Raw genomic sequence first — 15,752 nt, forward strand, 5'->3', positions numbered from 1 at the left:
CTTTAAATAATAGAGCTAGTTCTGCCACTTTGATGTCACCTTTTTTTTGTAACTTTGGGTTTCATCCTCGATTTTCTTCAGGGCAGGTGGAGCCTTCTGCCTGCCCAGGTGTTGACACTGTGGTGGAGAGAATGCACCAGATCTGGGACCAAGTGGTGGATAAGTTCTCTCTCTCCCAGGAAAAGGCCCAGCGGTTTTCCAACCGACATAGGACCGTTGGTCCCCAGTTTAAGGTGGGTGATATGGTTTGGTTATCATCAAAAAATATCGCTATGAAGGTAGCTTCTCCTAAGTTTAAGCCTAGATTTATTGGGCCTTACAAGATTTTGGAGATCATTAATCCGGTCTCTTTTCGGTTGGCTCTTCCTGTCACATTTAAAATCCATAATGTGTTTCATAAGTCCTTGTTGAAGAGGTTTGTTGAACCAGTAGTTCCTGGGGTGGCACCTCCGGACCCTGTATTGGTTGAAGGTAACATGGAATATGAGGTAGAGAAGATACTGGATTCCCGTCTGGCTAGACGGAGACTCCAGTATTTGGTTAAGTGGAAGGGTTATGGTCAGGAGGATAATTCCTGGGTCTCTGCCTCTGATATTCATGCCAAAAGATTGGTACGTGCCTTTCATCGGGCTCACCCTGATCGCCCTGGTGGCGTGGATGAGGGTTCGGTGACCCCTCCTCAAGGGGGAGGTACTGTTAGGAGTTCATTTTCCCCTTCACCATTGAGGTCTGATGAACTCCCTCTTCTGGTGAAGGAAGGTAGTGAGGCTGATTACCAAGCACCTGAGCTGGTAGAGGATGACTGGGCGACGGGGATCTCTGACTGGATATAAGGCAGCCGACGCCCTTCTGACTCGCTGGTGATTTCTCTGTGGAATTCTAGGAGACCAGTCTGATTCCTGCTCCTCAAAAGCTAAGTTTTCTGCTCTGCCTTTTTGCATTTGTGTTTTGGTTTTAGTTTGCCTTGCTTTTCTGGATTCTGCCATTCCCTGCTGGGGTGAGCTGAATTCCTTTTTTGTCGGTTTGCTCTGTCTTCAGAAAATACCTGAGTACTGACATAGTCTTTTTGAAGCCTAGTCTTCAGGGCCTTTTTCCCTGTCAGTCTGTTGGCTCTTATTTTGATAGGGTTTTTCGCGGATTGCAGACAGCAGCTTTCCTATCCTGTCCTATCTAGTTAGCTTGGGCCCCATCATTTGCTCAGTCCATCTTTCTATCTGTGTTAGCGTTTTTTCTTCTTGCTTCACCGTCATATGTTGGGGGCTGCCTATTGCTTTGGGGTCTGCTCTGGGGCAGTTTAGATTTCCCTTTCTGTCTTTAGGCTAGGCAGTTCTCCGGCTGTGATCGAGGGGTCTAGGGCATCGTAGGAACCCCCCACGGCTACTGCTAGTTGTTGTTGATAGGTTCAGGGGTCTGCAATCCGATAGCTGCCAACTTCTCTGGTTTTCTGGACTTAGCTAGCATTTCTGTTTTTGCCTCATACGGTGACTCATTCATAACACTGAACTGGTTAGTTCGCATCCTGCCCAGCAGGTTGGCTCTATATGAGACCTGTCGGTCCCTATACTGGTTGGGGCACCCTGATGCGGCGAAATTAGCCGCCATAGTCCCCCCGAGGTTGCAAAAGGCCGAAAACGCGCCTGAGACGAACGGTGGTTTGACCTTGTGTTGAGGAAGAAAACCGCTCTTGCCCCCTGTGGAGTCGGAGATGAGCTGATTTAACTTCTCTCCGAATAGATGGCCACACTGGTATGGTAGTGCTGTCAAGGACTTCTTTGAGGCTGAATCAGCCCGCGATGTACTTAACCATAGCTCTCTCCTAATGGAGATTGCATTTGCGGCCGCAAGAGCCGCGCAGTTGACCGCATCTAAAGATGCATTGATCACGTCGTCCCCCGCCATGGCTATCTGATTTGTGATTTCTGATTCTTCAGCTGGTAGGTCTATGTCTTGCAAGGCTCTCTTCCATGATTCTGACCAAAAACCCCATGGCCTTGGCTACCCACGTTGCTGCTAACGAGGGAGAGAGTGCTGATCCTAATGCCTCAAACACTGAGCGAGCCAAGTTCTCTATGAGACGATCAGTGGACGGATTGTAGACTTTTTGTAGCCAAGCGTGACACAGGTGGACCCACCGCTAGAGATTCCGTCCACTCTTTACAGAGATTCGTGGCAAAAGGATACTTCGCCTCGAGTGCCTTCTGGCCCGAGAACCGCCTGTCCAGCCGTTCTGTGTGTCATTGCATGTCCTCAAATTCAGAGTGAGTGCAAAATACTCTATGGGGACGCTTGACTAGCTTAAATGACATCTTATGGCCCAAAGCCAGACTGGAATCATCCTCAATCCCCAAAGTGTGGTTGACTGCTTCTATGAGACTGTCAACCGTTCCCTGACCACCCGTCGTATCTGGGTCAAGGGGCCCGTCCGAGTCGTAGACCGAGCCTTGCTCGCTATCAACTGCCGGTGACGAGAAGCAGAGCTCACGGATGCCGAGGCACGGATGGACCGGGAGACACCGTATGGGTTCGTTTTCCCCCAGGTCTGCCTGGAGTGAGAGCGGCCCCTGCAGGCCGGAGGCTCCTGTGAGGCAGAGAACCTCTCTAAGACAGGCGAGCCACTGTCCCTGCCCCTATCTTGGGCCCGAAGGGACTCAAAACCTCTCTTAAGTGACGCCATAGGTTGCGACAGTGATAACGCCCATTCCGGGGCTCGGTCGCAGGGGAGGGCTCCTGAGGGCGTTCGGACTTGCAGACTTCGCTCTGCGCCCGCGGAAAAAACGGACCGACAGGAGATGCATGCAACGTATAACAACGTATGCGTCTTCGTTTTTTCCTGATATACTGTACCTGTCAGGCATCCGCCGGGGGAAGGCGCTCTTTGCTTCGGTTAGCGTAGCCTCTCTGTGGCGCTAGGGGGCAGCACTTACCCCAGTCCTGTCCTGTGTCTTCAGCGTGCGAGGCGTCGCTTTATCTGCGCGTCAGCACTGTGGGCAGGCCCCCGGACGGTACTTCCTTTTGCGGCCTAGCTTCGGCCTGAAGCCGGGGCCTAAAATTTTTTGGGTCCGCCCAGGCTATGGGTGGGCGCCGTGATGCGACGCCGGGGGCGAGGACTTCCGGTCGCGGCCTAGCGCTGGCTGAAGCCGCGGCCTTGATTTTTACTATCTGCCCGGGGGGGGGGGGGGGATGGGGGCGGGCGGAACTGCCAGACTCCAGAATCAAGGCTGGGACTGGACCCGCCACTGCTGGACGCCCGTCTCTGCAGCTGCCCGGGAGAGGCCAAGGGCTCCAGCCCTGTGCCGCTGCAGGAGCCCTCCCTGGCCATCCACCTCTGTCCATCTCAGGTAGAGGGGAGGGGGGCCATATGAAACAAGGACTGTGCAGGCACCCTAGCTCCATCTAACCACTTCAAAGAGTGAGGAGAGGGAACGTCCGCCATCTTGCCCCCACCACAGTCTTAGCATTGGTGGGGCAGTGGGGGCCGCACGGACTACGCTTGTGCCTCTGTGCAGTCTGGAGTATCAATACCCTCCGGTGGACAGAGCTAAGTCCGGCATCATGTCCCACGGGGCGGGAGAGGATATGTGGAGGGACATTCGCACGTGCTCGCCCGTTGTTGATTTGGGGAGATCGGACCCTTTCAATAGGGTCCGTCGCCCGTATCTCACCTCCGTGGTCTGAGAATATCCCTCGTTGCGGGAGAGGATACGTGAAGGGACACTCGCACGTGCTCGCCCGTTGTTGGTTTGGGGAGATTGGACCCTTTCAATAGGATCCGTCGCCCCTATCTCATCTTCATGTGAAAAAAGGGAACATCCGGAAAAAAATCCCCTTTGCGGGAGAGGATACGTGGAGGGACACTCGCACGTGCTCGACCGTGGTTGGTTTGGGGAGATCGGACCCTTTTAATAGGGTCCGTCGCCCCTGTCTTATCTTCATGGGGAAAAAGAAAAAAGAAAAAAAAAAAAAATGGTCAGTCTTGAGACAGACCGATGTGTGCCTCCATCAGACACTAAGCAAAAACTGGTTTCCACCTGCAGTCGGGGCAAGGGTGTATACGGCGGAGGAGGAGCTAACCTCTTTTTTTCCCACTTAGTGTCAGCCTCCAGGCGGCAGTAGCATACACCCACAGTACCTGTGTCCCGCAATGAGGCGAAGGAGAAATGATTTTTTGGCACATTCCCCTTAAGCCCAAAGCACAGCCTAGTGGACATCTACACAACAGCTTTGGCCAGCACAAATAAGCAGCCACCACAGGACAAATTCATTGTGTTGCTATAATCAAGATGCACAAGCAAAATAAGGCTATGTGCACACGGGAGGTTTTTTGGGGTGTTCAAAGTCAAAAAGCTTTTTCAAGGAGAAACCTCTTCAGGAAAACCTTTTTTGGAGGACTTTTCCCTGATATGTTTCTTAGAGCGGTATTAAAGAGTTTTGAAAAGGAATTTTTTTCCTGAACCATTCTTTTGGTTGGACAGTGCTTAGTTTAAACGGTTGGGATTGGAGATCTGTTTCTGATGCAGGAGACAATTCATCATATTGGTCGTCCTGTGGGTCATGACGAGATCACAACTATTTTGCCTGTATTATCACTGTCATACATTTACAGTGCTGGAGATTTAAGGGGTTAAATATATGAAACTAGTCTACAAGTTACTATTTTGAAAAACTGAGTTATGTGGCACAATATCCCTCTTCTACACATTTTGAGCACTTGGGGTCACCTAGATTATTGTTTATATATACCTCTTCTTTCTTAGCTTCTTTTTCTTCATTCTCTAGTGGCTCTTCCTTTACGATTACCGTTGACGTTGGTTCAGGAGGTGGAAGATAGCTCTTTGTGTTCACCGCATCAAATAATTTGTCTACAAAGCCTTGCGTTTCTGAAAGAAAGAGTTAAAAGTTGCAGTTTATACAATGAACACAAAATATCTTTGAAACCAAGACATGAAGCCCAACTGCGATCAGACAACTGAAATATTCAGCTTGGGAAGAAAAAAAAAAAGACATAGCTCAGCAAAACATAAATAGTAAAAAGTTATTTTTACATTAAATGGTATTCCTATCAGGGCTGTGGAGTCGGAGTCGGAGTCGTGGAGTCGGAGCTCATTTTGGTGGAGTCGGAGTCGGAGTTGGAGTCGGTATAAAATGGACCGACTCAGACTCCTAAAATATATAATAAATTGGGCACAGTAGTTCAATGCAGGATGTGCTGAATATTTTTTCATAGGAGTTTGGGAAAGTTATGAAATGTCCTATAAATGGCTGTTCTATTCCTGATCTAAGGCTACATTCACACACAGCGTTTTTCCTGTGTTTTTTGAGGATACGTTTTTCAGCTGCAAAAGTTGATCATCTTTTTAAAAAACTGCATCACCTGAAAGGTTTTTGAGCTCATAGATAATGTTTTCAATAGCAAAAACAGATTAGAAATCTGCTCTATCCATTTATCCATATCTGTCTATCCATATCGTATCTGTACCAAAAAGAATGAAAACCGGGTAGTACACCAATATATATTCTGTTCTATCTAAATATCTTGATTATTGGATCATAAAAATGATTAAATGTCTGAGGTTCACATTGTACTACAATAAATTTTTCACTTAAATATAAGCAATATGTGTGGGAGTCGGAGTCGGAGTTGGAGTCGGAGTCGGTGTAAGGGAAATTGAGGAGTCGGAGTCGCAGGTTTGGCTTACCGACTCCACAGCCCTGATTCCTATCATAAAAAGCAGGTGTAACCAGCATATGCTATCAATTCATGATGAGTGGGAGTCCAAACCCTGTGCAGAGGGCACACAAATACTCATGTGGAGCAAAACTGAGAAAGTCACAGCAACTAGCCCCTCATCGTCATTGGTCGGGAAGGGTTTCCCGCAAAATGATGTAAATTTATGTCAAGGGGATCATGCAGGCACAGGAGCTGTGCCTTCATGATCGCAGCTGAGAGATCGGGTTAAGTAATAGCAGGTGAAAGATTCCCTATAATAACGCAGATGGAGGCACTGTGGACACCGACTGGCCTATGATCCGGCGGTGTCCGTCTTTTTAGACATGTGCAGAAGGGCAGTCCACAACCGTTTTGTGCAGTTCTGAAAAGAAGGACATTGCTGAAAAGAGGTCAAGTGGAGTCCAGAGTAAGGCCGGTTTCACATTTGCGTTTAGGGCCGCAGCGTCGGCCTGCGCACGGCCACCGCTAAGCCCCGCCCCCTGCCGCGCCTCCTCCGGTAGCTCCGCCTCCGGGGCGCATGACATGCATGCGTCATGCGTCCCCTATCTTTATCACTGAGGACGCAGGCCGTGCGCAGTATGCGTTTGGCGGCGCCTGCGTCCTTTTGACTGTGCGCCGAGCGCAACCAAATTGCAACAGGTTGCGTTTGCCGCTGGTCGGCGCACCGTCAAAAGGACGCAGGCACCGCCAAAACGCATACTGCACACGGCCTGCGTCCTCAGTGATAAAGATAGGGGACGCATGCAGCGTCATGCACCCGGAGGCGGAGCTACTGGAGGAGCTTAACGGCGGCCGTGCGCAGGCCGTCGCTGCGGCCCTAAACGCAAATGTGAAACCGGCCTAACTCTGCTGCCTCATTATAGTAAATGGATCAGCCGGGGGTTTCATCTAAATCTCGTCGCTAGGCGATTTAGATGGAAACCCCAGTGTACATGCTCAGCATAGAGTTGAGGATAAATGTGATCCGAAATGTTATGTAAAGTGTTCCCAAAAAAAGCTCCGACTTAAAGCACGTCCCCATCCAGGCCCACCATCTGTCAATGAAAATATAGAGGGCTTCCACGTTACTGGTATAACAAAGGTTCTGGAGAAGAGCCATGCTTGCCCTTCAAATGAAATCCTGGGAATTCTGCAATTGCACGTCCCACTTTTCAGTTTATGACTTTCCACAAAAATGTAAAATAACCAATAAATTTCATTCAACTTCACAATTGTTTTCCACTTGTTGTTGATTCTTCACCAAAAATTTACATTTGGTATCTTTATGTTTGAAGCATGATATGTGGGAAAAGGTTGAAAAGTTCCAGGGGACCGAATACTTTCACAAGGAACTGCACATGTAGGGTATAGGCGCATTCAGGAGAAATTGCACAACATATTATATTGTCCATTTTTTCCTGTTAGCCCATATAAAAATTAAAAACTATGGATAACTCAACATTTTAGTGGAAAAAAATGGTAGTTTTCCATTTACTCAGCCTAATGTTATACCACTCAGAATCGCCTAAAAGTAAATGCTAATTACACCCCTAGAGGAATTCAGCAAGTGGTATGTATAGATTCCAAAAAGGGGTCACTTGCAAGGGATTGTGTTGTTTTGACATGTTGAGGGCTCTTCAAATGTGACACAGTGTCCGCAATCTTTTCCAGCCAGAATTGCGCTCCAGAACTGAGTTGGCACCACTTCCCTTTCTCCTTTTACCACAGTGAAAATGAAAAAAATTGAGGAAAAACCAACATTTTTGGAGAAAAAAAATGTACTTTTTAATTTTCAAAGCTCAACCTTATAAAATTCTGTGAAGCATCTGTGGGTTCAAGGTGCTCAACACACCTCTAGCGAAGTTCCTTGAGGGGTGTAGTTTTCAAAATAGGGTCTCATGTTACCTTTGGGAAAGTGCTTTGGGGCTACATCAACATTTTTGTGGGAAAAAGTTCAAATTTCATTTTTTTCTTACACATTACTTAAACTCTTGTGAAGCACATGAAGGGTTCATAAACTTCTTGAATGGGCTTCTGAGCCCTTTGAGCGGTACACATTATAAACATTGTCACTTTTGAGTATTTTCTGTCACATAGGCCACTGAAATTTCAAATGTTATGTGGGCCCTAAAAATAAATTGGTTTTGCAAATTTTGTAGTAAAATTGAGAAATTGCTGATCAACTGTTGACCCTTTTAATTTCCTGACAAAAAATGTTTAAAAAATGATACAGATGTTAAGTAGACATGTGGCAATGGTTATTTATTAACCATGTTGTGTGATAACTATCTGGTTTAATTCCTTCAAGACCTGGACATTTAGGTACATCATCTGTCGCGTCCCTGCCTTTGATGCGGGCTCCGGCGCTAAGCCCGCATCTTTCTCTGCACATGACTTTGAAATTGATCAGCTGTCGTGTACCTCTAACAGCTGCGGGTGCATCCGAGATCCACCTGCGGCTGTAACCAGTTAAATGCTGCTGTCAATCACTAACAGCGGCATTTAACACGCGCCAGACGGAAGCGAGTCAAGTCCTACTCGTCGGCATCCCTGTCACGTGATCGCAGGGTGCTGATTGGTTGTCATGACAGCCGAGGGTCGGCAAAAGACCCCCCAAGCCTGTCATTGTAAATCTCCTGTGAACGTCGACTCATGGAGATCATGATTTTCATACATAGCAGAACTGAAGCCCTGCCATCTATAGCACAGGCGATTGGATGATCGCAGCTTCATGTTTCCTAAGCGGACTATTTAAGCCAATAGAAAAAAAAAAAAATCAATAGGATTCGGACATTTCACTTGGATGTGTGAACGCACCCTTATCAAGGAAAACATGCATTTTGTGTGGATTTACCTCTCTGAAGAAACACATCCAGCTGATCTATGCACAGGGCCTTCAGCTCTCTGTCACTTTTATCCTTCTTCACTAAGGCAACAACGTATTTCGCAAGGGCTGATGGGTCAGCATCACAGCTGTAAGGAAAGAAGCAAAGCTGAAAGAAGCCTTGGAATTGGAATAATTAATAGCCCAGCAGTCTGCCCAGAACTTTCATCAGGCAACGACCAACATGTTGTCTAACAATCAGAGACATTGCTCTCAACTCCCACCTCATATACAGCGCTCTGCACTGCAAGCCTCCATAAACAGACTAAAGGCAGCTGCACACATCAGCCAACAGTAATGCAGGGGGTGACAGGTTATCTTTAAGGAAGACCTTCCACCACTTTCCACATGCTAAACTGGCCCCCTCATGAGAAAGGAGCTGAACAAAATGTCAATTTCCTTTTATTTTTCTCCACCATTGGGCAGATATTGTGTGAGATTCAGTAAGACTGGGAGTAGCGCATGCAAGTCCTAATGAAGCGCACACCGATCCGATTCATCACAGGGCATACGCCATCACAAGTAATGTATGCCAGCCTGGTGACAAGTCACTAAAAAAAAAAAAAAAAGATCAATAAAAGACGTCACAGAAAAAAAAGAAGCAGCCATACTTGTAATATCATGTCCAGACACACATGCACAACAGGACGCAGCAGGTAGCTGCGATAAAAGGGGGGCCGCAAAGGGTATTGTCATTTAAAAATGTGAATTGCTTTTTAATTCCGTATAGGGATAATGAGGACCCTTGACGTGTGCTGTCAGCTCGTGTATTTTACCGATACCTCATGCATTATGCATATTTTTTTGCAGGGTACAGGCCGGGCCCCTCAGTGGTGGCTCGGTAATGTGGGTACACATATAGTATTGGCAGACCACCTCATGTTGAGGGCTCTTCAAATGTGGTATTTTGCACCCCCGTCTTTATCATGGGGACCTACTGCGCCCTGTTATGCATGGTATTACGAGTATGGCTGCTTCTCGTCAGCCTGGTGACAGCCTTATGATTAACTTTACGAGCGGGCATGCCCAAGCCCCGTCCATATTGGTGTGACTGGCCAGGACTGGCATATAAACGAAAAAGTCACAATATTTTTGGACAATTAGGCTATGTGCACACGATGCGGATTCTGCTGCGGATCCGCAGCGGATTTGGCCCTGCGGTTCCGCAGCAGAACTGCAGGTTATGTACAGTACCATTATAGCCTATGTAAAAAAAAAACCTGCTGTGCACATGCTGCGGATTTCGTGCGGAATAAAAGAAGCAGCATTTCACTTCTTTTGTGCGGTTTTGCTGCAGTTTTTCACCTGCTCCATTCTACAAATCCGCAGGTGGAAAGCCGCACAAAAACGGCAGTAAACCCGCACAAAAGACTACACTAAATCCGCAGGAAAATGCAGGTCATCCGACATGCGGATTTAGTAAAACCTGCGTGGAAAAATCTGCGGGAGGATCCGCACAGTGTGCACATAGCCTAATAGAGTTGTGCAATAATACTGCGACTTATTAAGATGTTTACACCAAAGTTTTGGGCACCTAATGTTAATTTCCCTTTCAAACAAGGGTAAGATTACTTAATTCCTTGAACAATGCCCAATTAAAAAATGGTAGCATCACACGAGAAAAAAAGAAAACTTCCCCAAAGAAAACAGAAAACAGGCTTCTCCACTGTGATCTGGAGAGACAGATGTGTCTAACCTCAACACACAGATCTCCTCACTCCCAGTGCTCACTATTATTATACCAGGAGGAGATCTACATGCAACACTATGGATTTCTCCCAGGAATTGGGATTAATGATCTGAAGCCTGGGATAGATCCCGAGCGCTGTGTGTGTGACAATCGCTACTTGCAAGGTCATCTTCATCACTGTTCCTCCGCAGCTCTCCTACTCAGACTCATGACAATCATCTTGTAATGGTGTGACAGTGGCGGGACAGGAGAGCTGCAGATCCGATAACAGAATATGGAGGGGTCATGCTAGACAACCCTTATACAGTAATACACATCATTGGCCAGTAAATCATAGCACTGTGCTATGTAGGTGTAGGGCCTGCTGGGGCTCATCAGCTGGTTGTCTTCCACCATAATTATGTCTTGGTTGAAAACAGAGAACAGCAGCTGTACTGGAAAGGAGGCTGTAGTCGATGCCAAGACCTCAGTTTCAGGCTGCACAGCTGATAGAGAGCAGCACTGTACAAGAGACTATGCAGTGTCTGGACACCTGCACGGCTGATAACAGGGAGCGGCAGCTGTACAGGAGACTATGCAGGGTCTGATAACAGAAAGCAGCATCTGTAAAGGAGACTATGCAGGGTCTGATAAAAGAGAGCAGCAGCTGTACAGGAAACTACGCAGTGTCTGATAAGAGAGCAGCAGCTGTACAGGAGACTGCAGGGTCTGATAACAGGGAGCAGCAGCTGCACAAGAGACTATGCAGGGTTTGATAAGAGAGCAGCAGCGGTACAGGAGACTATGCAGGGTCTAATAACAGGGAGCAGCAGCGGTACAGGAGACTATGCAGGGTCTGATAACAGGGAGCAGCAGCTATACAGGAGACTATGCAGGGTCTGATAACAGGGAGCCAGCAGCTGTACAGGGGAGCAGTAGCTGTACAGAAGACTATGCAGGGTCTGGACACCTGCACGGCTGATAACATGGAGCAGCAGTTGTACAGGAGACTATGCAGGGTCTGATGACAGGGAGCAGCAGCTGTACAGAAGACTATGCAGGGTCTGATAACAGAAAGCAGCAGCTGTAAAGGAGACTCTGCAGGGTCTGATAACAGAGAGAAGCAGCTGTACGGGAGACTATGCAGGGTCTGATAACAGGGAGCCAGCAGCTGTACAGGGGAGCATTAGCTGTACAGAAGACTATGCAGGGTCTGATAACAGGGAGCAGCAGCTATACAGGAGACTATGCAGGGTCTGATAACAGGGAGCCAGCAGCTGTACAGGGGAGCAGTAGCTGTACAGAAGACTATGCAGGGTCTGGACACCTGCACGGCTGATAACATGGAGCAGCAGTTGTACAGGAGACTATGCAGGGTCTGATGACAGGGAGCAGCAGCTGTACAGAAGACTATGCAGGGTCTGATAACAGAAAGCAGCAGCTGTAAAGGAGACTCTGCAGGGTCTGATAACAGAGAGAAGCAGCTGTACGGGAGACTATGCAGGGTCTGATAACAGGGAGCAGCAGCTGTACAGGGGAGCAGTAGCTGTACAGAAGACTATGCAGGGTCTGGACACCTGCACGGCTGATAACATGGAGCAGCAGCTGTACAGGAGACTATGCAGGGTCTGATGACAGGGAGCAGCAGCTGTACAAGAGACTACGCAGGGTCTGATAAGAGAGCAGCAGCTGTACAGGAGACTATGCAGGGTCTGATAACAGGGAGCAGCAGCTGTACAAGAGACTACGCAGGGTCTGATAAGAGAGCAGCAGCGGTACAGGAGACTATGCAGGGTCTAATAACAGGGAGCAGCAGCGGTACAGGAGACTATGCAGGGTCTGATAACAGGGAACAACAGCTGTACAGGAGACTATGCAGGGTCTGATAACAGGGAGCAGCAGCTATACAGGAGACTATGCAGGGTCTGATAACAGGGAGCAGCAGCTGTACAGGGGAGCAGTAGCTGTACAGAAGATTATGCAGGGTCTGGACACCTGCACAGCTGATAACATGGAGCAGCAGCTGTACAGGAGACTATGCAGGGTCTGATGACAGGGAGCAGCAGCTGTACAGAAGACTATGCAGGGTCTGATAACAGAAAGCAGCAGCTGTAAAGGAGACTATGCAGGGTCTGATAACAGAGAGAAGCAGCTGTACAGGAGACTATGCAGGGTCTGATGACAGGGAGCAGCAGCTGTACAGAAGACTATGCAGGATCTGACAACAGGGAGCAGCAGCTGTACAGGAGACTACGCAGTGTCTGATAACGGAGCAGCAGCTGTACAGAAGACTATGCAGGGTCTGATAACAGAAAGCAGCAGCTGTAAAGGAGACTATGCAGGGTCTGATAACAGAAAGCAGCAGCTGTAAAGGAGACTATGCAGGGTCTGATAACAGGGAGCAGGAGCTGTACAGACTATGCAGGGTCTGATAACAGGGAGCAGCAGCTGTACAGGAGACTATGCAGTGTCTGATAACAGGGAGCAGCAGCTGTACAGGAGACTATGCAGGGTCTGATAACAGGGAGCAGCAGCTGTACAGGAGACTATGCAGGGTCTAATAACAGGGAGCAGCAGCTGCACAGACTATGCAGGGTCTGATAACAGAGAGCAGCAGCTGTACAGGAGATTATGCAGGGTCTGATAATAGGGAGCAGCAGCTGTAAAGAAGACTATGCAGGGTCTGATAACAGGGAGCAGCAGCTGTACAGGAGACTATGCAGGGTCTGATAATAGGGAGCAGCAGCTGTACAGGAGACTATGCAGGGTCTGATATTAGGGAGCAGCAGCTGTACAGGAGACTATGCAGGGTCTGATAACAGGGAGCAGCAGCTGTACAGGAGACTATGCAGGGTCTGATAATAGGGAGCAGCAGCTGTACAGACTATGCAGGGTCTGATAACAGGGAGCAGCAGCTGTACAGGAGACTATGCAGGGTCTGATAACAGGGAGCAGCAGCTGTACAGGAGACTATGCAGGGTCTGATAACAGGGAGCAGCAGCTGTACAGGAGACTATGCAGTGTCTGATAACAGGGAGCAGCAGCTGTACAGGAGACTATGCAGTGTCTGATAACAGGGAGCAGCAGCTGTACAGGAGACTATGTAGGGTCTGATAACAGGGAGCAGCAGCCGTACAGGAGACTATGCAGGGTCTGATAACAGGGAGCAGCAACTGTACAGGAGACTATGCAGTGTCTGATAACAGGGAGCAGCAGCTGTACAGGAGACTATGTAGGGTCTGATAACAGGGAGCAGCAGCTGTACAGGAGACTATGCAGGGTCTGATAACAGGGAGCAGCAGCTGTACAGGAGACTATGCAGGGTCTGATAACAGGGAGCAGCAGCTGTACAGGAGACTATGCAGGGTCTGATAACAGGGAGCAGCAGCTGTACAGGAGACTATGCAGGGTCTGATAACAGGGAGCAGCAGCTGTACAGGAGACTATGCAGGGTCTGATAACAGGGAGCAGCAGCTGTACAGGAGACTATGCAGGGTCTGATAACAGGGAGCAGCAGCCGTACAGGAGACTATGCAGGGTCTGATAACAGGGAGCAGCAGCCGTACAGGAGACTATGCAGGGTCTGATAACAGGGAGCAGCAGCCGTACAGGAGACTATGCAGGGTCTGATAACAGGGAGCAGCAGCCGTACAGGAGACTATGCAGGGTCTGATAACAGGGAGCAGCAGCCGTACAGGAGACTATGCAGGGTCTGATAACAGGGAGCAGCAGCCGTACAGGAGACTATGCAGGGTCTGATAACAGGGAGCAGCAGCCGTACAGGAGACTATGCAGGGTCTGATAACAGGGAGCAGCAGCCGTACAGGAGACTATGCAGGGTCTGATAACAGGGAGCAGCAGCTGTACAGGAGACTATGCAGGGTCTGATAACAGGGAGCAGCAGCTGTACAGGAGACTATGTAGGGTCTGATAACAGGGAGCAGCAGCTGTACAGGAGACTATGTAGGGTCTGATAACAGAGAGCAGCAGCTGTACAGGAAACTATGCAGGGTCTGATAACAGGGAGCAGCAGCTGTACAGGAGACTATGCAGGGTCTGATAACAGGGAGCAGCAGCTGTACAGGAGACTATGTAGGGTCTGATAACAGGGAGCAGCAGCTGTACAGGAGACTATGTAGGGTCTGATAACAGAGAGCAGCAGCTGTACAGGAAACTATGCAGGGTCTGATAACAGGGAGCAGCAGCTGTACAGGAGACTATGTAGGGTCTGATAACAGGGAGCAGCAGCTGTACAGGAGACTATGCAGGGTCTGATAACAGGGAGCAGCAGCTGTACAGGAGACTATGCAGGGTCTGATAACAGGGAGCAGCAGCTGTACAGGAGACTATGCAGGGTCTGATAACAGGGAGCAGCAGCTGTACAGGAGACTATGCAGGGTTTGGACACCTGCACGGCTGTTATTAACCCCAGACATACAAGTAAATAGAGGCCCGTGCAGTGGAGCAGACATGCGCAGAAGCCCTCTCCCCCGGGGCACCTCACACACGCAGCACTCACATAGGCTCCAAGGTCTTTGATAACCAGTGCTTTAACGCGTCGAAGTCCTCTATTATCATGTTCGGCCTCTCCTGCAGCGGCAGCACAGGGTCAGTGCGGGAGTGCACAGTGCTCGGTGCGTCCGTACAGCCCGGTCACCTCCGCAGTGTTCCCAGGAGCCGCTCACAACCACCTGCCGCGGGCGGTAACGTTACCATTAGGAGCAGAGCCCCAGCGCACCGCAAAGCCCGTACTGTAAGATGGCTGCCACCAGAGATCGCGACACCAGAACCTTACGTCATGACGCTGCCATCACGGGTCAACGTGCGCATGCGCAGTCCTGGTACGTAGGGCCCTGGCGCTGCATGCATTGTGAGGGGGAAGGGTGTTTACCTCAGCACCTGCCCAGTGGAGGCTCCTCTACCCCGGCGGGCGCGTAGCACAGGGGATGTGTGTCTGGCGGAGCAGCACGGCTCCGGTCGCGGTTTCCGTCAGTCTCACACAGACTTAAGTGGCGAAACAATTCAGAAAGTCGTACAAAACATTTTGTCGCCGTTTTTTTGAGCTGTAACGTTTTCATTTTTCTGGAGCTGTGCTGGCTGCGCTGTGTGGCGAGCGGACTGTTTATTGGTGACACACACGAGATAAACCGGTGACTAAGGCGCTCTCCCCATATCGCTAGGAACCTTGTGTATACGTGGATATGGTTCCTAGCGATGACTGTAGGAAGGCAGTGGGGAGAGCTTATCAGCGTGCACGCCAGAGGTCACTGGACCGGAAGCTGCTGGCGCCTGCGCAGAAGATACCTAGATATGGTGCTTATAGAAGGGAGGAAAATGTAGGATTATGGAGGGAGTGCAGGGCGCAGGATTGTGGCAGCACTCAACGTCAGGGCACTGTGATGCCGATAGGAAGGTAGTATTGTAGTGAAGACTGGGGGCAGGGAGTTCTTCCCGGCACAGCACACCCTGGAGCCTGAAAGACATCATTAACA

The 15,752-nt window shown here is 49.2% G+C and overlaps 1 protein-coding gene across 2 annotated transcripts in view; it reads right to left on the reverse strand.

The window, feature by feature from the left end:
• RBM26 (RNA binding motif protein 26) overlaps window positions 1–15,023 on the reverse strand; it is a 193,445-nt gene extending 178,422 nt beyond the window's left edge. Inside the window, exons 1-3 of one of the 2 annotated variants that reach the window (XM_073580438.1) lie at window positions 14,780–15,023; window positions 8,562–8,680; window positions 4,741–4,877 (exon numbers count right to left, since the gene is read on the reverse strand). In XM_073580438.1, coding sequence (XP_073436539.1) covers window positions 4,741–4,877; window positions 8,562–8,680; window positions 14,780–14,838 — 315 coding nt within the window. In that variant the 5' untranslated portion in view covers window positions 14,839–15,023. The remainder of the gene's footprint in view (window positions 1–4,740; window positions 4,878–8,561; window positions 8,681–14,779) is intronic. The other variant, XM_073580437.1, reaches the window with a different exon arrangement.
• Window positions 15,024–15,752: the final 729 nt, after the last annotated feature.

Source organism: Dendrobates tinctorius, unplaced genomic scaffold (assembly GCF_039654945.1).
Source record: "Dendrobates tinctorius isolate UK_male_01 unplaced genomic scaffold, ASM3965494v1 ptg000064l, whole genome shotgun sequence".
Lineage (NCBI taxonomy): Eukaryota > Metazoa > Chordata > Amphibia > Anura > Dendrobatidae > Dendrobates > Dendrobates tinctorius.